Source organism: Oenanthe melanoleuca, chromosome 1, assembly GCF_029582105.1.
Source record: "Oenanthe melanoleuca isolate GR-GAL-2019-014 chromosome 1, OMel1.0, whole genome shotgun sequence".
NCBI classification, from domain to species: Eukaryota; Metazoa; Chordata; class Aves; order Passeriformes; family Muscicapidae; genus Oenanthe; species Oenanthe melanoleuca.
The window spans coordinates 111386310-111407630 of NC_079333.1; the positions used below are offsets into that span (position 1 = coordinate 111386310).

The 21321-nt window shown below is 57.1% G+C and overlaps 1 protein-coding gene across 1 annotated transcript; it reads right to left on the minus strand.

Moving 5' to 3' along the window:
* Nucleotides 1–243: 243 nt before the first annotated feature.
* LOC130252021 (oligodendrocyte transcription factor 2) lies at nt 244–2484 on the minus strand. The gene is made up of 2 exons (XM_056489152.1): nt 2428–2484; nt 244–2238 (listed from the first exon to the last, which is right to left on the minus strand). Exon 2 carries the CDS (start codon nt 2214–2216, stop codon nt 1338–1340), a length of 879 nt encoding a protein of 292 aa, XP_056345127.1. The 5' UTR covers nt 2217–2238; nt 2428–2484; the 3' UTR covers nt 244–1337.
* Between the last annotated feature and the right edge of the window lie 18837 nt (nt 2485–21321).

Genomic DNA, 21321 nt, shown 5'->3' on the forward strand with positions numbered 1-21321 from the left:
CCCAATTAATATTTAATTAATATTTCGCTTTTGCCAAGCGCTGGATTCGACAGAGAGAATTTTTTTACCTTACCGAGGTTTTCTCTCGCAGCCCTGATTCTAAATGGAAAAAAAATGAGGAAAGAAAGAAAAAACAAAAAAAAACAAACAAACAAAAAAAAAAACCCGCAGAAACTCAAATCTCAAACGGTTTCGATTCGCCGGCGAAGCGAACTGACAAAAAACTTCGCGACAGTCAAGGATGCGCCTAAAATATTCCCATCCCTTCCCCATCTGTCTCCGCCTCCCCGGGACAGCGAGGAAGAGGAAAAGGACATTTATTTAAAATGGTTTTTCCTTTTTAAATTTTTTTTAAATTTTATTTATTTAAAATCTCAACAATGGATCACTTTTTTTTTTTTTTTTTTTTTTTTTTTTTTTTTTTTTTGCAACCAAACAAGTAATAAATATTATTTAGCAATTTTTTTTTTTAACTTTTTTTCCCTTTTTTGTTTTTTTGTTCGGTTTTTTTTTTTTTTTCCCATTTTTTACAAAAATAAAACAGATGATAAAATCTCTGCAAGGGGCAGCGATAAGAAAAGTTGTTATTTCAGAAACAAGCCCAAGTTCTCAGTATTGCAACACGGACAGGGTGAAAGTTCCTACACAAGAAAGAGCATTAAAGAATTCAAACTTTGTTAAAGGCGGCAGGAACGGAAAAAAAAATTAAAAATAAAAAAAAAAAAAACCAAAAAAACGAAACCAAACGTGTTATAACGCTTAGAAGTAAAACAACCCAACGAATCCCAAGAACCCAAATCAAGGAAAAACCGACCCCTTTTTTCACGGACACAGAAGAAGTGCACGGACGGGAGGCTCAGGCAGAGCGGACCCGCCTTTTATCGGTCTATTTACAAACCCCGAGCGGAGAGAAAACGGGGAAATCCCGCGGGGGGAGCGGGAACAACCCCCCATTCCCGGCTGTTCTCCCCCATTCCCGGCTGTTCTCCCCATTCCCGGCTGTTCTCCCCCATTCCCGGCTGTTCTCCCCCATTCCCCGCTGCTTTCCCGGGGATCAGACCCAGGAGCGGCTCCAAAATCTCCGCGTGTCGGAACGAGACGGGCACCGGGGGGGAAGGAGGAATAACGGAGCCAAAGCCCCTCCGCAGTTTTGGGTCCTCCGGTAGCGGCGACCCCCGGCCCTCCCCTCCTCCCGAGTCCCGGCAGCGTCGGAAAACTCAAAATTCAGGAGATGCGCCGGGCTCTGCTGTGCGGGGGTCTGGGGGGCTCCGTCCCCCGCGGCAGCCCCGGGGAGCGTTTGTAGGTCCCGATGGCGCCGGGGCCGCCCCGCCCGGGGCTCATTTGGTGTCGGTGGCTAATCGGGGCAGGCTGGCGCTGCCCATGCCCGAGACGTGGTGGTGCGGGGGGGCCGACACCTGGCACATGCTGCAGGGGCACGGCATCCCCCCCCAGTGCTGGAAGCCGCTGCCCAGCGGGGCGGCGGCGGCGGCGGCCGAGGGCGATTTGAGGAGCCCGTGCGGGGGCCGGATGGAGCTGACGGCGGAGAGGCCGGAGCCGGGCAGGGAGGCGCTGGAGACGGCGGCGGGGGGCAGGATGGGGTGGTGCACGGGGTGCGAGGCCGGGTGGCCCGGGTGGCCGGGCAGCGGCGCCGAGTGCGCGCCCATGCCGGCGGGGCAGGCGGCGGGGTGGAAACCGGCGTGGTGGCCGCCGTAGATCTCGCTGACCAGGCGCTTCATCTCCTCCAGGGAGTTGGTGAGCATCAGGATGTAGTTGCGCGCCAGGAGGAGCGTGGCGATCTTGGAGAGCTTGCGCACGGACGGGCCGTGCGCGTAGGGCATCACCTCCCGCAGCCCGTCCATGGCGATGTTCAGGTCGTGCATCCTCTTGCGCTCCCGGCTGTTGATCTTCAGCCGCAGCTGCTGCAGCTCCGGCTCCGTCATCTGCTTCTTGTCCTTCTTGGAGGAGGAGGAGGAGGACGAGGAGGAGGAGGACGAGGAGGATTTGAAGCCCAGCTTGTCCACCACCACCACCCCCGCGGCGCTCATGGCGCTGCGCAGCTCGGCGCTCAGCTCCGGCGGCGAGTCGCTCTGCGTGGAGCTGGACACGGTGCCCCCCGTGAAGCCCCCGCCGCTGCCCTTATTCCTGGCCGTGAGGAAGAGGTCATCGGGCTCCGGGGAGGACGGGCGGCTGGAAACCAGGCTGGCGTCCGAGTCCATGGCCCGGCGGGCTCCGGGCAGCCTGCGGGGAGGGGAGAGAGCCGGCGGGCAGCGCCGCGTCAGCGCCGCCGCAGCTCGCCGGGACACCGCGCCCCGCTGCGACCGGCCCCGCTGCTCGCCGGGGGTGGCTCCCGTCCCGTCCCGTCCCGTCCCGTCCGTCCCGTCCCTCCCGTCCCTGGCCGGGCTCCGCGCGGGCGCGGGGGGCACTCACCGTGCGCGGGGCGGCCGTGGCGAGCGGCGCGCCGGGACGGGCGAGCACGGCAGCAGCGCGCACCTTGCGGCGGAGCCGCGGCCGCTTTATAGCCGCGCCGGGGAGGAACGATGTCACCGCCGGGAGGAGGGGGCTGCGCCAATCGGCGGCCGCGGCCGGGGGACGGCTGATGTCACCGGGGCCGCTCCGGCTCGGTGGGGCGGGCGGGGGGGCGCCGGCCGGAGCGGCGAGGGGGAGGGACTTTTGTCAAATCCCGAATAAAACGCAACAATGACAGCGCCGGCAACAGCTGTTGGGGGGGCGGGACGGGACGGGGACGGGAGCGAAGAGCCCCGCACGTCGGTGTTCCCGGTGCCCGGCCCAGCGCTGCCCCCTCCTGCGTTATTCCCCCGCCAAGCCGTGCAAAGAGAGGCGGAGAAAAGCGAGATTTCAGCCCCTCCGCTCCCCACGAGCGAACTGCCCCGAGCATCCCCCGGCTCCGGCCCCGCAGCCACCCGGAGAAGTTTTTGCAGCGACCGCCTAAATCTGCCCCAAAAAAATCCTTCAGCGAGAAGGGAGCGGGAGAGGGGAGAGAGAAAGAAAGAGTAAAAGACGTTAAGAAGCGAACAAAAAATGACCTTCGGAAATGCCTGCAGCCTTCCTCCCGCCTTCCCGGCTCCCGGAGAGTCCCCTCGGCCGCCAGCTCCGCGCAACAGGCTCGGAGCTCCCTCGCACTGGGGTAAATCCCCCCGGCCGCCGCCTCCCCGCCGCCCCCCCGGCCCCTGCGCCTTTGTTGTATTATTTTTACACCCGTGTGTTTCCCAGCTGGCCCGGCAAAGCCTCAACCATCCGTTAAATATGTATTTAAAACGTTAAGAAGTGAAGCGTGGAAATGTGTTTCCCAACGGTTGCGGGGCTGATCCGTAACAGGTCAATTAGGAAAATCTGTCCCCGCGACAGCCGGGCCCGCCGCCCGGCGTGTGTCCGCGGCCACCGGGGGCGCGGGGGGGACACCCCGGCCCGGAGCCGGGCTGAGCCCCGGAGGTGCGAGGGGGGTCCCGGCTGTGCCAAGTTTGTTTTTTTTTTGCGGGATGGAGCCGGGCGCTGCCTGCGCCTGGCGGTGCTGGAGAACAGGACAAGGAGCACAAGGAACGGAGCCTTCCCCGGCTCGGGGGGAACGGGGGGAACGGGGGGGGATGGAGGGGAGGGGGCGGTCACCCCTCGCGGTGAGAAGGAGGAAAACGCCGCATCGCTCTCCCCTGTGGCGCAGGGCTCGGTAGTTTTTCCTTACTAAAGGTCCTGCTCCAAAGGTCGTGCCCGTGAAATGATGGAGGGTCCCGAACTCCGCACCGGGGAGCGGCTGAGCCCCGCAGCCCCCCCGAGCCCCCCTGGGCGTGGGGAGCGCAGGAACCGATGGGGGAGAGGGGATGGGGCAGAGAGGGGGAACCTGCCCGGGGAGAGCCGGGATGGGGCAGAGAGGGGGAACCTGCCCCATGGACAGCGGGGAAAGGTGGGGAAAAACCTCCGGCCTTGACCTGGGCAGCGGGATGGACAGGGGGATGGACAGAGGGATGGACAGAGGCATGGACAAGGGGATGGACAGAGGGGATGGACAGACGGATGGACAGACGGATGGACAGAGAGGATGGACAGAGGGGATGGACAGAGGGATGGACAGGGGGATGGACAGGGAGATGGACAGACGGATGGACAGAGAGGATGGACAGAGGGGATGGACAGAGGGATGGACAGACGGATGGACAGAGAGATGGACAGGGGGATGGACAGGGAGATGGACAGACGGATGGACAGACGGATGGACAGAGAGATGGACAGAGGGCGGGGGTGCTGGGGCTCAGTCAGGGCCGCTGCATCCTGAGGCCGTTCTGGCATCACCCTGGGGGCTCGGGAGGGAGAAATGGACAGTGGAGCGACTCCTTCTCCTTCTCCTTCTCCTTCTCCTTCTCCTTCTCCTTCTCCTTCTCCTTCTCCTTCTCCTTCTCCTTCTCCTTCTCCTTCTCCTTCTCCTTCTCCTTCTCCTTCTCCTTCTCCTTCTCCTTCTCCTTCTCCTTCTCCTTCTCCTTCTCCTTCTCCTTCTCCTTCTCCTTCTCCTTCTCCTTCTCCTTCTCTTCTCTTGTCTTCTCCTTCTCCTTCTCCTTCTCCTTCTCCTTCTCCTTCTCCTTCTCCTTCTCCTTCTCCTTCTCCTTCTCCTTCTCCTTCTCCTTCTCCTTCTCCTTCTCCTTCTCCTTCTCCTTCTTTCTCCTTCTCTTTCTCCTTCTCCTTCCTCTTTCCTTTCCCTTCTCCCTTTCCTTTATCTTTTCTCCTTTTCCCTTCTACCCCCCCTTTTTTTTTTTTCTTTTCCTTTTTCTTCTTTTCCATTTTTTTCCCGTTTTTTTCCCCTCTCCCCCTTCCAGAGAGGAAGTGCCTCTCCCTAAGGCTCCTTGGTGACAACTGTCCATCCTTGGGGACACGAGCTCTGCCCCGGGGCCGCGGGGTTTGCGCGGGGCCGGGATCGGGATCAGGAGCGGGATCGCGATCAGTGTCGGGGTCGGGATCGGGGTCGGGGTCAGGGTCGGGGTCGGGGTCAGGGTCGGAGTCGGGATCGGGATCGGGATCGGGATCGGGATCGGGGTCGGGGTCGGGATCGGGATCGGGATCAGGGTCGGGATCGGGATCAGGGTCGGGATCGGGATCGGGATCGGGCTCGGGCTCGGGATCAGGGTCGGGATCGGGGTCGGGATCAGGGTCGGGGTCGGGATCGGGATCGGGATCAGGGTCGGGGTCGGGATCAGGGTCGGGGTCGGGATCGGGATCAGGGTCGGGATCAGGGTCGGGATCGGGATCGGGATCAGGGTCGGGATCGGGATCGGGGTCGGGGTCGGGGTCGGGATCGGGATTGGGATCAGGGTCGGGATCGGGATCAGGGTCGGGATCAGGGTCGGGATCGGGATCGGGATCGGGATCGGGATCGGGGTCGGGGTCGGGATCGGGATTGGGATCAGGGTCGGGATCGGGATCAGGGTCTGGATCAGGGTCGGGATCGGGATCGGGATCAGGGTCTGGATCAGGGTCGGGATTGGGATCGGGATCGGGCTCGGGCTCGGGATCAGGGTCGGGATCGGGGTCGGGATCAGGGTCGGGGTCGGGATCGGGATCGGGATCAGGGTCGGGATCAGGGTCGGGATCGGGATCGGGATCGGGATCAGGGTCGGGATCGGGATCGGGATCGGGGTCGGGGTCGGGATCGGGATTGGGATCAGGGTCGGGATCGGGATCAGGGTCGGGATCAGGGTCGGGATTGGGATCGGGATCGGGCTCGGGCTCGGGATCAGGGTCGGGATCGGGGTCGGGATCAGGGTCGGGGTCGGGATCGGGCTCGGGCTCGGGATCAGGGTCGGGATCAGGGTCGGGATCAGGGTCGGGATCGGGATCGGGATCAGGGTCAGGATCGGGATCGGGATCGGGATCGGGATCCGCATCGGGGTCAGGGTCGGGATCGGGGTCGGGATCAGGGTCGGGGTCGGGATCGGGATCGGTATCAGGGTCGGGATCGGTATCAGGATCGGGATCGGGATCGGGATCAGGGTCGGGATCGGGGTCAGTATCGGGGTCGGGATCGCGATCAGGGTCGGGGTCAGGGGCGGGGTCGGGGTCGGGATCAGGGTCGGGATCAGGATCAGGGTCGAGATCAGGGTCAGGATCAGGGGCGGGATCGGGATCGGGATCGGGATCGGGGTCGAGATCGGGATCGGGATCGGGATCGGGGTCAGGATCAGGGTCGGGATCGGGGCCGGGATCAGGGTCGGGATCGCGATCAGGGTCGGGATCAGGGGCGGGGTCGCGATCAGGGTCGGGATCGGGATCGGGACCAGGGTCAGGATCGCCGGTGCTGCTCTGCCGTCCTGTCAGGGGGTGCGAGGAAGGAGGGGACGATCTCAGCCGTGAGTGACAAATGAAGGGTCGCACCTCCCCCTCCCCGGCCTCGGGAACCGCAGCCGCCTCTCCCGGCGCTCCCGGGCGCGCTCCCAGAGGAGCCCTTCACCCCAACTCCATTTTGACACTAAAATGTGGAGCCGAGCCCATTTGCCGGGCTATGAATATGTATTATTTTTTTAATAGCGCCTGTAGACAACTAAGGCATGAATGAAGGCAATCACGGAACATGATGAAGTGATAACTTAATAAAAACCAGACTATTGCTTTCATGCTGGAAATCACTCGGAATGCCATTAGGGGATTGTCGGAGGGTTTATTGCCCCTCAGGGAGCTCTGCCCTGTTCAAAGGTGTGAGGGGACAGGCACGGAGAGGAAAACTTCAGCGCTTTGGCCCTTTCGCCTCGTTTTCTGCCTTTTTTATTTTTATTTATTTTTATTTTTTATTTTTATTTTTATTTTTATTTTTATTTTTATTTTTATTTTTATTTTTATTTTTATTTTTATTTTTATTTTTATTTTTATTTTTATTTTTATTTTTTCTCTCCGCATTAATTTCCTTCTGCTTGTATCTCCATCAGGTACAGATGGATTTCGCAGTTTGCGTTTCCAGGTGAAGCTCAGTGGGTTTTGGTGCCCAATTAACACATCTGACCCCTGAGATCTCCGAGAAGGAAACTCGAGTTGGTTGAGCGGGGCAGTCGCTGCCATTCCCTCGGGGTTCTCCTCTTTTCCAGCGCTGCGTTTGTTTTTGTTAACACTCGCTCCCTGGAAGCGCTTTGCCAAAATCTCAGCATGTCTTCCCATTCAATCAGAGACTGGAAAAGCTTCTCATCTTCACAGGAGTCACCCAGAGGGAAGTCTCAGAAATACCAGAGCTGATGTTTGTGATATCTGCAGGATTAAAAACATGCAGGAAATTTGCCATCTCCTGTTCTCATTCGGCAGGGAAAAAAAACCAAAAAAAAACCTCTTTATTGATAAACTTTTGACACTCAAGAGCCTGCTGTCAGGGGGAGCACAATAATGAAATTTAAATGCTATTTGAAAGGCAGGCGGGGTTCCAGGTCCGAACCTCCCGGGCACTGGAGCGGCCTCACTCCCCTGGGATGGGCGGGGATGATTTGGGATCGCTCAGCCCGGGCAGGAGCAGCTCTGGAGTTGATGCCTTGGGTTTCAGATTTTTATTTCCCAGACCCTCTGCTGCTTGGTGTGCAACTCTGGAACTTCATATTAGGTGTTAGTGAGGGTGGTGACAAAACAATTCCTTTCTAACCAGAGAATCAAGGACAGCTGGTACCCAAAAATCAGAAACAACAGCGAGGGAAAGGGGCTGAGGCTGCACAGCCTGGGGCTGTGCTTGGACAATTGACCCCAAGAGGAACCAAAAGTTATAAAAGTGCAAAACTCGTGACCAAAATCCATCTTGGATTTGATCTGGGTGCAGCCCCAGCCAGGCTCTTGCACTGCCCAAGGTGAATCCTCTCAATTAATTCCTGTTTTATCCCTTTTGCTCTGTGCTCTCTGTTCCAGCTCAGCCTTTCCAGGCTGACTGTGGCCTTTGAAGGCCTGGAGGAGCTGCAGGAAACGTGGAGAGAGACAATTGCCAAGGGATGGAGGGACAGACACAGGGATGGAGGGACAGACACAGGGATGGAGGGACAGGACACAGGGAATGGAGGGACAGACACAGGGATGGAGGGACAGACACAGGGAATGGCTCCCACTGCCAGAGGATGGGATTTGGGAATTGTTCCCTGGCACACGGTGCCCTCTGGCACTGGGAGCCATTCCCTGTGTCCTGTCCCTGTGTCCTTGTCCCCAGCCCCTCTCCAGCTCTCCTGGATCCCTCCAGGCCCTGCCAGGGGCTCTGAGCTCTCCCTGAGCTCCTCCTGTCCAGGTGTCACCCCCAGCTCTCCCAGGCTGCTCCCGAGCTCTCCAGCCCTGCAGCACCCACAGATCCTCTGCCCCCACCCCGTGCCCTTCTTCCCATGAGATGCAGCACTGAGTTTTCAGTGCTCATTTCAGTTTCCTGAGCTGCATTTTCAAGCCCCTTTGTCACACTTTGTCACTTGTCTGTGTCACTCTTGCACTTCTTCTCTTTCCCTCTTCTCATGGCTTGAGTTTGACCTGGAGCTGCTTTAACACGAGCCAGCCCTGGCAAAGTTTTAGTGCTGAGAGAGCCCAAAACCTGGGATGTGTTTTTAGTCCCGTGCAAACACCCACTGGAAATCAGTTTTACCTCAGTTTGTCCCTTTGTCCTGTCCCTGTCCCGTGCTCATGAGGAAAACTCCTTAAAATTCCTGCAGCTCCAGGTGAGAGCAGCGTGACCCAGCCCCAGGGATTCTGTGCTGTGGAAATGATCCCTCAGCCAGAGCTGCTGCTGCCTCCAGAGCGGCTTTGGTGCGGAGGCAGCAACGTGGGAACAGCCCCTGGCCGAGGGTTTTCCCTGCCAGGGCTGAGGGAGCTCCTTGGGATGGAGGAGCTGGAACTGCAGAATGTCCTGAGCTGGGAACGACCCGCAGGGATCAGCCAGTCCCAGACCCCAAAATCCCAGCCTGGGCATCCCTGGCAGCTCCTGCAGCCTCATGGCTGTGCCCATCCCTGGGCAGCCTGGGCAGTGCCAGCACCTCTGGGGGAAGAACCTTGCCCTAAAATCCATCCCAAATCCCTCCTGGCTCTGCTCCAGCCTCTCCCTGGTGCTGTCCCCGACCTCAGGTTCCTCCAGGCTGCACTGACCAAAGGACCTCGTGGGACCCTTGCAGACCCTTCCCCACCCCCTGTCCCTGCTCTGGACCCTCCTGACACCCAGAACTGTCCCCAGCACAGAGGTGAGGCTGGCTGGGACAATCCCTCCCGCGGGGTTCTCACCGGATTTATTCCTGAATATGAAATAATCCTGCACAGCAGGATGGAAAGTAAACCCTCCATCAGGGATTTCCCGAGATTCCCCCTCGGTGCTGAGAGTTTTGGGGGGCCGGAGCTTTCCCGGGGCCGGCTTTGGAGCAGCTGAAGGAGGAGCTGGGAGGGAACAAATCGCAGCCAGGACACCAGGGCTGGTCGCCGTGATGTCAAAGGTGACAGCAGTGTCCCCCCCGCCCTCGGGGTGCCTTTGTTCGGCACGGTGGCCCCAGCAGATGGCCCAAAACCCGCACCCCGGCCGGCAAAGAGGGACCACATGTGACGAACCGTGGATGTCTCATTAGCACACGGGGCGGGGGGGCTGGGGGGGAGCAAGGATGAGAAAAAAAAAAAGATAAAAAGAATACACAAAGACATTTACATATTTACATTGTTTCTCCCTCATTTCCAATTCTCCTTTCGCTGGAGTGGCAGTGGGCTCGCTTTTCTCCTTCTGTTTGTGTGTTTACTTGTGCTAAATAGATTATGATAATCAGGCACATAAATGCATGCAACTGTTATTATGGCATTTTAATCACAGAGGTTTTCACTGGAAGCCTTCATTAGAATTCTCATAATCTCACTTGTTAGTGTAACAAACAGTAATAAATGCCAAGGAACTGGGATTAAGTCAGAGACATTCAGACATTAAAGGAGGAATATGGAAATGTTGTCAAATCTCCGCATTATTTATTGAAATGTCACATAAACAGTTCAGGGCTTTCAGCATCTCTCGTTAGAAGGAGAGGGTGTGCGGCCACCTGAAGACACCAATTATATTTTTAGGGAGCGCTGGAACCATCTGGCTCCCCCCGGCTCTTCCCAACTTGGCCGGGCTGTTCTCAAACCGTCCGTTCCGATTTGGCAGCTCCAGCCCCGAGCTGATTTTGGGGGGGCCGGACGGGACCCGGAGGATGCTCAGAGGCGCCCGAGGCCAGGCTGGGCACTGGGACAGCGGAGTGTCCCCCACGCCAGGGGCGGCTCTTGAACCCAAACCCTGCGCGATTCCACCGCCCCATGAAGCCCCTCTGGTTTTTATGGACCAGGATTTGTAGGGTGGTGCCCCCTGGACCCCCCGGCCCTGGGGGTCGCGGTTCAGCTCAGTCAAAATAGTCCCGAAGCTCCTCCAGCCCTGGGGCAGGAGAAGGGATCCTGCAGCGGTGCGGGATCTGCTCCCGCGGCCCGGAGGGAGGAGCGGGATGGGGATTTGGGGGATTTGGGGGATTTGGGGGATTTGGGGGGTTTTGGGGATTTGGGGGATTTTGGGGATTTTGGGGATTTTGGGGATTTTGGGGATTTTGGGGTTTGGCCACCGCTTTTGGAGGCTGTAACCCCACGGGGCATCCCGGGCAGCGCTGCGGAAATGTGGGAATGTTCCGGCTGGGAGCGGCACAGGGCTGGGCTGGGCTGGGCTGGGAACCCGGGGCTGGGCTGGGCTGGGCTCTGAGGGCTGGGATGGGATCTTTGGGCCGGACTGGGATCGTTGAGCTGAACTGGGATCGTTGGGCCGGACTTGGCTCCTCGGGCTGGGCTGGGATTTTTGGGTTGGGCTGGGCTCAAAGGGCAGGCCTGGGCTGGGCCGGGATTTTTGGGCTGTGCTGGGATCCCCGGGCTGGGCTGGGCTCGGCTTAAAGGGCCGAACTGGGATCTTTGGGCCCAACTGGGATCATTGGGCCAGACTGGGCTCCCTGAGCCGGACTGGGATCTTTGAGCCAGGCTGGGATCTTTGGGCCGAACTGGGCTCCCCCTGGCCAGGCTGGGCTCCTGTGGCTGGGCTCGGCTCAAAGGGCTGGGTCGGGATTTTTGGCTGGGCTCGACTCTCGGGGCTGGGCGGGGCTCAAAGGGCTGGGCTGGGATTTTTGGGCTGGGCTGGGATTTTTGGGCCGGGCTGGGATTTTTGGGCCGGGCTGGGCTCCCCAGACCTGGCTGAGCTCCCTGGGCTGGGCTGGGCTCTTTGGACCGGGATCCCCGGGGTCGGACTGAGCTCCCTGGACCGAACTGGGATCTTTGGGCCGAACTGGGATCACTGGGCTGGGCTGGGCTCCCTGGGATCACCCCCCACCCTCCCGGCCCTGGGGAGGGGGCTCAGGGCTGGAGCAGCCGAATTTCCACACAGGTTTGGGTCCCCCCTCCTCCTTCTGTGTTTTACCCTGTGAAGAACCAGAAGGAAAATTGGATATAAAACCCAGCCAGGCTCTGCTGGGGTTCCCCATTTCCCGTTTGGGTTGGGCCGGGGTGGCCTCGGGGCCCTCCCAGCTGTGGCACCAGGTGAATTTTCCTCTTTTTCTGCCTTTTACCAGCGCTGGGAGGGGGTTCTGCAGTGAGGCAAAACCATCCCAGAGCAAATCCTGCTGCCCCAGGGGAGGTTTAATCAAACCCATCCTGGATGGGAGGTTTGGTTTCACTTTCAGAGAAAAAACCTGTTTTAAGAGCCCTGATTTTGTGTCACACCCCCTGATTTTGTGTCACCACCCCCGGTTTTGTGTCCCTGTCCGGGTTTTGTGTCACAAATCTGGTTTTGTGTCCCAAATCTGGTTTTGTGTCCCACCCCTGGTTTTGTGTCCCATCCCCGGTTTTGTGTCCCAAATCTGGTTTTGTGTCCCAAATCTGGTTTTGTGTCCCAAATCTGGTTTTTTGTCCCACCCCTGGTTTTGTGTCCCAGTTCCTGGTTTTGTGTCCCTGCTCTGGTTTTGTGTCCCAAATCTGGTTTTGTGTCTCCATCCCTGGTTTTGTGTCCCAGTTCCTGATTTTGTGTCCCACCCCCGGTTTTGTGTCACCATCCCCGGTTTTTTTGTCCCACCCCTGATTTTGTGTCCCACCCCTGGTTTTTGTCCCAAATCTGGTTTTATGTCCCACTCCCGGTTTTGTGTCCCACCCCCGGTTTTGTGTCCCTGTCCTGGTTTTGTGTCCCACCCCTGGTTTTGTGTCCCACCTCTGGTTTTTGTCCCAAATCTGGTTTTATGTCCCACTCCCGGTTTTGTGTCCCAGTTCCGGTTTTTGTCCCAAATCTGGTTTTGTGTCACCATCCCCGGTTTTGTGTCCCAAATCTGGTTTTTGTCCCAAATCTGGTTTTGTGTCCCAAATCTGGTTTTGTGTCCCACCCCCGGTTTTATGTCCCACCCCCGGTTTTGTGTCCCACCCCCGGTTTTGTGTCACCACTCCCCATTTTTGTTCCCCACCCCCAGTTTTTTGCCCCATCCCCGGTTTTTTACCCCATCCCTGCTCCAGTTCAGGGTTCTGTGTTCCCCCCAGATTCCCTGAAGAATCCCCCCGAGCTCTGCAGCTCCAGGAGGATTTTCTCCTCCTGGCAGGAGATTTGATGATTTTGCTGTGAGGAAAAAAAAAAAAACGAGGAGAGATTCCTCCCTGTCAGTATCAAAGTTTTGATGTTTTTTAGGTTTTTTTTTTTTTATTTTTAAATGTTTTTTGGATTTATTACCCCGGTTTTTTGTGCTTTTTCCCCCTCTGAGAGCATCCCTGACCCCTTCCCACGTGCCCCTGGCCTCGGTGGGCTGGGATTGAGAGCACATCTGGCTTTGGAACAGCTGGAAGAGAATGGAAGTGGGAATGTTTGGAATGACAGGGCTGCTCTAAAGTCCCACATGGATTCTCCTGCTGGGGCTGGGAGGGCTCCCTTGCCAAAACCTCAGCACGTACAGCAAAGTCAGTTCTTCTCCACAGAGAGCAACAATCCGAGCAAAAATTTAGAAGAAATATTTGGGGAAATCCTTAAAGCTACAAAACAAAGAGTATTGAATTGTAGAGCCAAAGTTCTGCCCTCTGTGGCCACCTCTGTGTCAGCTGGGGCTGGGGACTGGTGAGGGGAAATTTGGGAAGGAATTGCAATAATCATGGAATCCCAGACTGGTTTGGGTTGGAGGGACCTTAAATCCCACCCAGGGGTGTCAGGAGAAAGGAGGGCAAGGTAGGAGAAAAATTGTTGAGAATTCCTTGTTGGTTTTTTTTTTTTTTTTTTTTTTTTGGGAAATCCCAAAGAAGGAGAAAAGCTGTTGCTTAAAAAAGGAGAAAATTCCCAAACCAGGCCTTGGAAAACTCCCTCTGTTCAGGGCATGGATTTCAACCCTGCTCAGCTCTTGGCAGCACAAAAATTAACCTGAAGTGACACCTCTGTGTGTTTTGACCTGCAAGGGTTGACCAGGACCAGTCGCTTTGAGCCCAGAAAAACCTAAAAAAAATCGGATTTCCGTAAAAAATGTGTGGCAATGTCCCTTTGAGGTCTCCAGAAAATCTCATTTCCTCACAGGACACCGAGTGTGGCGACGCCCCCGCAGCTCCCCCGGCCGGGCTCGGGGTTTTTGTCCCAAAATTTCTTCCTGCCCTTCCCCCGCCCAGCCCTGAGGAAATCCCGCCCCGGGTCCGGCTGGGCAGGGACACGTCCTGGGGTGGGGGTGGGGCTGTGCCCGAGGGGACAGCTGGCTCCGTTTGGGCTGGTTTGGGTCAGTTTGGGTCAGTTTGGGGCAGTTTGGATGAGTTTGGGCTGCTTTGGGTCGGTTTGGGTCAGTTTGGCTGGTTTGGGTCAGTTTGGGTCAGTTTGGGTCAGTTTGGGCTGGTTTGGGTCAGTTTGGCTCAGTTTGGGTCAGTTTGGGCTGGTTTGGGTCAGTTTGGGTCGGTTTGGGTCAGTTTGGATCAGTTTGGGTCAGTTTGGCCTGGTTTGGGTCGGTTTGGGTCGGTTTGGGTCGGTTTGGGTCAGTTTGGGTCAGTTTGGCCTGGTTTGGGTCAGTTTGGGTCAGTTTGGGTCGGTTTGGGTCAGTTTGGCTGGTTTGGGTCAGTTTGGGTCAGTTTGGCTTGGTTTGGGTCAGTTTGGGTCAGTTTGGCTGGTTTGGGTCGGTTTGGGTCAGTTTGGGTCAGTTTGGCCTGGTTTGGGTCAGTTTGGCTGGTTTGGGTCGGTTTGGGTCAGTTTGGGTCAGTTTGGCCTGGTTTGGGTCAGTTTGGCTCAGGTTGGGTCGGTTTGGGTCAGTTTGGCTGGTTTGGGTCAGTTTGGGTCAGTTTGGGTCAGTTTGGTTCAGTTTGGCTGGTTTGGGTCAGTTTGGGTCGGTTTGGCTCAGTTTGGCTCAGTTTGGCTCAGTTTGGCTCAGTTTGGCTGGTTTGGCTCAATTTGATCTGGTTTGTGTTGGTTTGCCTCAGTTTGGCCCGGTTTGAATCCCTGCAGCACTCCAGGGCTGGATTCTGCCCCTCTTGGGCTGCAGTTCCCTGGTTTGGCCCTGTTTCTCCTGGTTTGTCTCAGTTTAGCCCGGTTTAGCCCGGTTTGCACCCCTGGAGCATTCCAGGGCTGGATTCTCCCTCGCTCCCTTCCCCGTGCGGGTGGCGGGGCCGGGCGGGGCTGGGACGGCTTTTCCCGGATTTTGGGATTCCCGCACCCGGCTCGGCTCGGCTCATCCCGGCTCGGCTCGGCTCGGCTCGGCTCGGCTCGGCTCGGCTCGGCTCTGCCCGGCTCGGCTCAGCTCTGCTCGGCTCGGCTCGGCCCGGCCCGGCTCGGCTCGGCTCGGCTCGGCTCTGCCCAGCCCGGCCCGGCTCGGCTCGGCTCGGCTCTCCCCGGCTCGGCTCGGCTCGGCTCGGCTCGGCTCGGCTCGGCTCTGCCCGGCTCGGCTCAGCTCTGCTCGGCTCGGCTCGGCTCTGCCCGGCTCGGCTCGGCTCTCCCCGGTTCGGCTCTGCCCGGCTCGGCTCTCCCCGGCTCTGCCCGGCTCGGCTCTCCCCGGCTCGGCTCTCCCCGGCTCGGCTCGGCTCTCCCCGGCTCGGCTCTCCCCGGCTCGGCTCGGCTCGGCTCTGCCCGGCTCGGCTCAGCCCGGCCCGGCTCGGCTCGGCTCGGCTCTCCCCGGCTCTCCTCGGCTCGGCTCGGCTCGGCTCGGCTCGGCTCGGCTCGGCTCGGCTCGGCTCTGCCCGGCTCGGCTCAGCTCTCCCCGGCTCGGCTCTGCCCGGCTCTGCCCGGCTCGGCTCGGCTCTCCCCGGCTCGGCTCTCCCCGGCTCGGCTCTCCCCGGCTCTGCCCGGCTCGGCTCAGCTCAGCTCGGCTCGGCTCAGCTCGGCCCGGCTCGTTTCCCTGCTCGGCTCTCCCCGGCTCGGCTCTCCCCGGCTCGGCTCGGCTCGGCTCTGCCCGGCTCGGCTCAGCTCGGCTCGGCTCAGCTCAGCTCGGCTCAGCTCGGCTCGGCCCGGCCCAGCCCGGCTCGTTTCCCTGCTCGGCTCTCCCCTCCTCCCCGCGCCTCCCGCTCTTCCTGGGTGGCGCCGAAGTCGCGGTGCCGTGAATACCAGCAGTGCAGCCGAACATATGCGAACCTTTCCTAATCCTGCTAATCTTCCTTCAAAACCCTTTCTGAAAGTGGAGGCAACATCCAGATTTAAAATAAAAAAAAAGAGAAAGACACAAAAAAAAAAGAAAAAAAGAAAACCGCGAGCATTTTAATGACAAATAACCTCGGGGAGGGGAGGGGGCCCAGCTGGAGCTCATGAAGTGCGGCAGGTAGGAATAACTGCGGAATTACCGCGTGTAATCTGCGTTTGTCAGGCTCGGATTAGGCCTGAACGCGAGCCCAGGCACAGCTCCCCTGTCAGGCGGGACTTAGTCCCCAGCGCACCCTTAGGCCTGATCAGTGGGACACAAGGGCCGCGGGCCCCGCCGGGTCAGGGCGCGCACGGGAGCCGAGTTTGGGTTCGCGATCCGGCCGGGGCTGGGAAAGGTCCGTGCGCTGCCCCGAGGCTGCGGGGCGGGAGCGGCGGGGTGGGGTTGGGTGTGGGGTGTGGGGTTTGGGGTTTGGGGTTTGGGGTTTGGGTTTGGGGTTTTGGGGTTTGGGGTTGGGTTTGGGGTTTGGGTTTGAGGTTTGGGTGTGGGGTTTGGAGTTTGGGGTTTGGGTGTTGGGTTTGGGATTTGGGATATGGGGTTTGGAGTTTGGGGTTTGGGTGTGGGGTTTGGGTGTTGGGGTTTGGAATATGGGTGTTGAGTGTTGGGGTTTGGGATTTGGGTGTTTGGGTGTGGGGTTTGGGGTTTGGGATGTGGGGTTTGGGGTTTGGGTGTGGGGCTTGGGGTTGGGGTTTGGGATATGGGGTTTGGGGTTGGGTTTGAGTTTGGGTGTTGGGTGTGGGGTTTGGAGTTTGGGGTTTGGGTGTTGGGTTTGGGATTTGGGATTTGGGATTTGGGTTTAGGGCAGGAGCGATGGAGTGAGAGCTCCTCCTGTGATCTCAGGGATGAGGCCGGCTCGTGTCCTGCACAATTCCCGGGGATCTGAGGGGAAAATGAGACCCGGGGTGGGACAGAGGGGGCACAGCTGGGCGCTCCCATGGCCTGGGGGGTCGGGGGGAGCCGGGTCCCTTGGGATGCTGGGGATGCTGGGGATGCTCGGGATGCTGGGGATGTTGGGGATGTTGGGGATGTTGGGGATGCTGGGGATGCTGGGGATGTTGGGGATGCTGGGGATGCTGGGGATGCTGGGGATGTTGGGGATGCTGGGGATGTTGGGGATGCTGGGGATGCTGGGGATGTTGGGGATGCTGGGGATGTTGGGGATGCTGGGGATGCTGGAGATGCTGGGGATGTTGGGGATGCTGGGGATGTTGGGGATGCTGGGGATGTTGGGGATGCTGGGGATGCTGGGGATGTTGGGGATGTTGGGGATGCTGGGGATGTTGGGGATGCTGGGGATGTTGGGGATGCTGGGGATGCTCGGAGATGCTGGGGATGCTGGGGATGCTGGGGATGCTGGGGATGTTGGGGATGCTGGGGATGTTGGGGATGCTGGGGATGTTGGGGATGCTGGGGATGCTGGAGATGCTGGGGATGCTGGGGATGCTGGGGATGCTCGGGATGCTGGGGATGTTGGGGATGCTGGGGATGCTGGGGATGCTCGGGATGTTGGGGATGCTGGGGATGCTCGGGATGCTGGGGATGTTGGGGATGCTGGGGATGCTGGGGATGCTCGGGATGCTGGGGATGCTGGGGATGTTGGGGATGCTCGGGATGCTGGGGATGCTGGGGATGTTGGGGATGTTGGGGATGTTGGGGATGCTGGGGATGCTGGGGATGTTGGGGATGCTCGGGATGCTGGGGATGTTGGGGATGCTGGGGATGCTGGGGATGCTGGGGATGTTGGGGATGCTGGGGATGCTGGGGATGCTCGGGATGTTGGGGATGCGGGGGATGCTGGGGATGCTGGGGATGCTGGGGATGCTGGAGATGCTCGGGATGTTGGGGATGCTGGGGATGTTGGGGATGCTGGGGATGTTGGGGATGCTGGGGATGCTGGGGATGCTGGGGATGCTGGAGATGCTGGGGATGCTGGGGATGCTGGGGATGCTGGAGATGCTCGGGATGTTGGGGATGCGGGGGATGCTGGGGATGCTGGGGATGCTGGGGATGCTGGAGATGCTCGGGATGTTGGGGATGCTGGGGATGCTCGGGATGTTGGGGATGCTCGGGATGCTGGGGATGCTGGGAATGCTCGGGATGCTGGGAATGCTGGGGATGTTGGGGATACTGGGGATGCTGGGGATGTTGGGGATGCGGGGGATGCTGAGGATGTTGGGGATGCTGGGGATGCTCGGGATGTTGGGGATGTTGGGGATGCTCGGCATCGGAACATCTTCCTCTCTTAGGTTTGGTCAGCAAGTCTGGAAAATGCCCTGCACTGTGGCAGACCCCAGAGGTCACAGGTGGAGAGCAAGGAAAAGAGTTTTGTGTCCAGTTGTGGCTCCTGCAGAGAGCCCTGGAGGGGCTGGAGGTGTCCAGGGCAGGGACAGAGCTGGGGAAGGGGCTGCAGCCCCAGGAGGGGCTGAGGGAAATGGGAAAGGGCTGGAGAATTCCTGAGGGAGTTGGGAAGGGGCTGGAGAATTCCTGAGGGAAATGGGAAGGGCTGGAGAATTCCTGAGGGAGATGGGAAAGGCTGGAGAATTCCTGAGGGAGCTGGGAAAGGGCTCAGGCTGGAGAAAAGGAGGCTCAGGGGGTCCTTGTGGCTCTGCAGAACTCTCTGCCAGGAGGGGCAGGGAGGGGTTTAGGCTCTGTCCCAGGAACAGGGACAGGACACAGGGAATGGCTCCCAGTGCCAGAGGGCAGGGCTGGGTGGGATCTGGGGCAGGAATTGTTCCCTGGCAGGGTGGGCAGGGCTGGCACAGCTGTGGCTGCCCCTGGATCCCTGGCAGTGCCCCAGGCCAGGCTGGACACTGGGGACACTGGGAGGTGTCCCTGCCATGGAATGAGCTTTGAGGTCCCTCCCAGCCCATCCTGGGGCTCTGTGGTTCCTTCTGCGCTCTCATCCCCTCGAAAGACAAAGACCCGAACCCTGCCCAGCCTGCGCATCCCGGGAATCCCAAACTTTGCTCTCCCAGATGAGGAAACCTTTTTCTTTCGGATCCAGCGCCCTCCACGTTCCCTGCCCGGGCACAGGGCTCGGGTTTAAGAAGGATCCAGCCCATTCCAGCAGGAGAGCTGCGCTCGCAGCCGCTTCCTGCCCCTCTCCACCGGGGATCTGCCAGAGCGCGCTCGCTGCAGCCGGGACACAAATTAGAGCGGGCAGATAAATCAAAACCGAAATTCCGGCGTTTATCCCTTCCCATGCTGGAACATCTCCATCCCAAAATATCCCTGCGGCTTTCAAAGCCGGCCCAGATCTCTTGAAAGGGAGAGGAACAAACCCCGCGATCTGCTCGGGCACTCAGCGCCGTAATTTGTTAATTGGCCCAGTAATGAGTTCAGGTCGGCGCCTTTGATGGGATCACGTCATAAGGGCAGATTTTTACTTTTCCTCAGGTATCGGTTCCACTGAATTCCCGAACCTCGGGCTTAAGGAGGAGAAAGGATTTAATGTTTCTGGAGAGACAAAAAAAGTTTTAAACTATGTTATGTTATGTTATGTTAATATTATTCTATTCTATTCTATTCTATTCTATTCTATTCTATTCTATTCTATTCTATTCTATTCTATTCTATTCTATTCTATTCTATTCTTACTTATCTAATAAGTAATAAGCCTTCCCGAGTATTGTGCTTTAAATTTATTATTATTATTATTATTATTATTATTATTATTATTTCTATTTCTATTTCTATTTCTATTTCTATTTCTATTTCTATTTCTATTTCTATTTCTATTTCTATTATTTTTATTATTTTTATTATTTTTATTTTGGGATTAAAAATTTGAGAGATGGTATTTGGTGTTTGTTTGTATTTAAATGATTATTAAGTTTTATTTATGTTACAGGAAGTTTTACAGCATTTTTAGCTAATAAGTTTAAAATGGCAATGCATTTTTTTTTAACAAGGCTTTTTAAGGCTGAATTGTTTAATTAAGAAAAGCTACTTAAATTATTTTTGTGATTTGTAGTGCAGGATTTTTAATCCAAACACCCATGAAGAAGAAGGTGAAGAAGAAAAAACCTTTGCCCTAAAACCTGCATCTTGCTCCACACCCATTATCATATTCTAAACCCTAAATTTTAAATTTTCCACCATGAGATATCCCCCACAAACTGCACACTGAGGCCGTGCAGGAAGCTTCCAAAATTGAATAATAAAATTAGAGTCAATGGTGTGCAGTTTGGGTAGGAGTGTGTGGAAAATTTGGAATTGAAGATTTTAGAATTTAGTAATAGTGGTGGGACAATAGTTATGGGAGGTTTTAGGGTGAAAGTTTCCTTCTTCTCCACCTTCTTCTCCCTGGGTTTGGGCGGGATCTTGTTTAATTGGGTAGGAAAATCCACACTGCGGGTCATGGGTCAAAGATAAAAATAATTTCGGTGTTAGTTCTTAATTAAGTTTGGGGTTAAAAGACCTGTAGAGAGAGATTGGGCTCCTTTTCACCATTTTTGGCTTTTTAGCTGGAAGTGCTGCTGTAACCCAGATAAGAATAAATAAACATCTGAGTCTGAACACAAAATGTCTCTTCAATCCCCACTCTGGCAGAGAAAAAAGAATTTAAAAAGTGAAGGGACTCAGCCCCTCTGGGGGTGACAAACCCCAAATGTCCCCAGTCCCAAACTGGGACCCAGCCCCTCTGAGGGGACAAACCCCAAATGTCCCCAGCCCCAAACTGGGACCCAGCCCCTCTGGGGGGACAAACCCCAAATGTCCCCAGCCCCAAACTGGGACCCAGCCCCTATCCCAGCCCCTCTGGGGGTGACAAACCCCAAATGTCCCTGTCCCATCCCCTGTCCCATCCCCTGTCCCATCCCCTGTCCCAGCCCCTGTCCAGCCCCTCTGGGGTGGCTGGGCTGCCTCAGGCTCCTTCACCAGGTGCTGAATTCACCCGGGACTGCAGCCAGGATTGGTGGGTGCACCCTCCAAGCTTGGCTTGATTTATCCTTGCCATAAATCTATTTCTTTGGAGCGACCCCAAATTGATTTCAGGCTCGTTCCTGCTTGCCCCATGTGGTTGTGATTTGGGATGTGGAGGGAGCTGTGCTGAAAGCAGGAGACGAGCGGCTCTGGAAGGGGATTATCTGTCCCATCTGGGCAGAAGATGCTGCAGGGGAGAGGAGAACGTTGGTTTGATGTTTGCACACGAGCAGGGCCGGGCAGGGGTGGGAAAGGGAAATGAAGGAGAATCCTGAGCTCAGACCCATCCCCTGGCAAGGCAGGAGTGTCCTGGGTGGGAGGGGAAACTGCAGAGGGAAACTCCGGGATCTGCCTCAGATCAAACCAGGACTTGGGCAGCCCAGATCCCTGCAGCAGCTCTGCAGGGAAATCCAGAGGGAAAGGGGAAATTCATGATTTCTCACTTCCCTGCAGGAAAATGGGAAAAGCTTCATGAATTTCTGTCTTTCCTGCAGGAAAATCCAGCTCTTCTCTTCTCTTCTCTTCTCTTCTCTCTTTCTTCTCTCTTCTCTTCTCTTCTCTTCTCTTCTCTTCTCTTCTCTTCTCTTCTCTTCTCTTCTTCTCTTCTCTTCTCTTCTCTCTTCTCTTCTCTTCTCTCTCTTCTCTTCTCTTCTCTTCTCTTCTCTTCTCTCTTTCTCTTCTTCTCTCTGCCAGACAGCACAGAAACCTTCTGGCTTCCATCAGAGTCTGAGCAGAAAAATCTTCTCCTTAAAATCCCCTCTGGTGGTGGCTCTTCCCTGGGGAACCTCAGCTTCATTTTCATTTT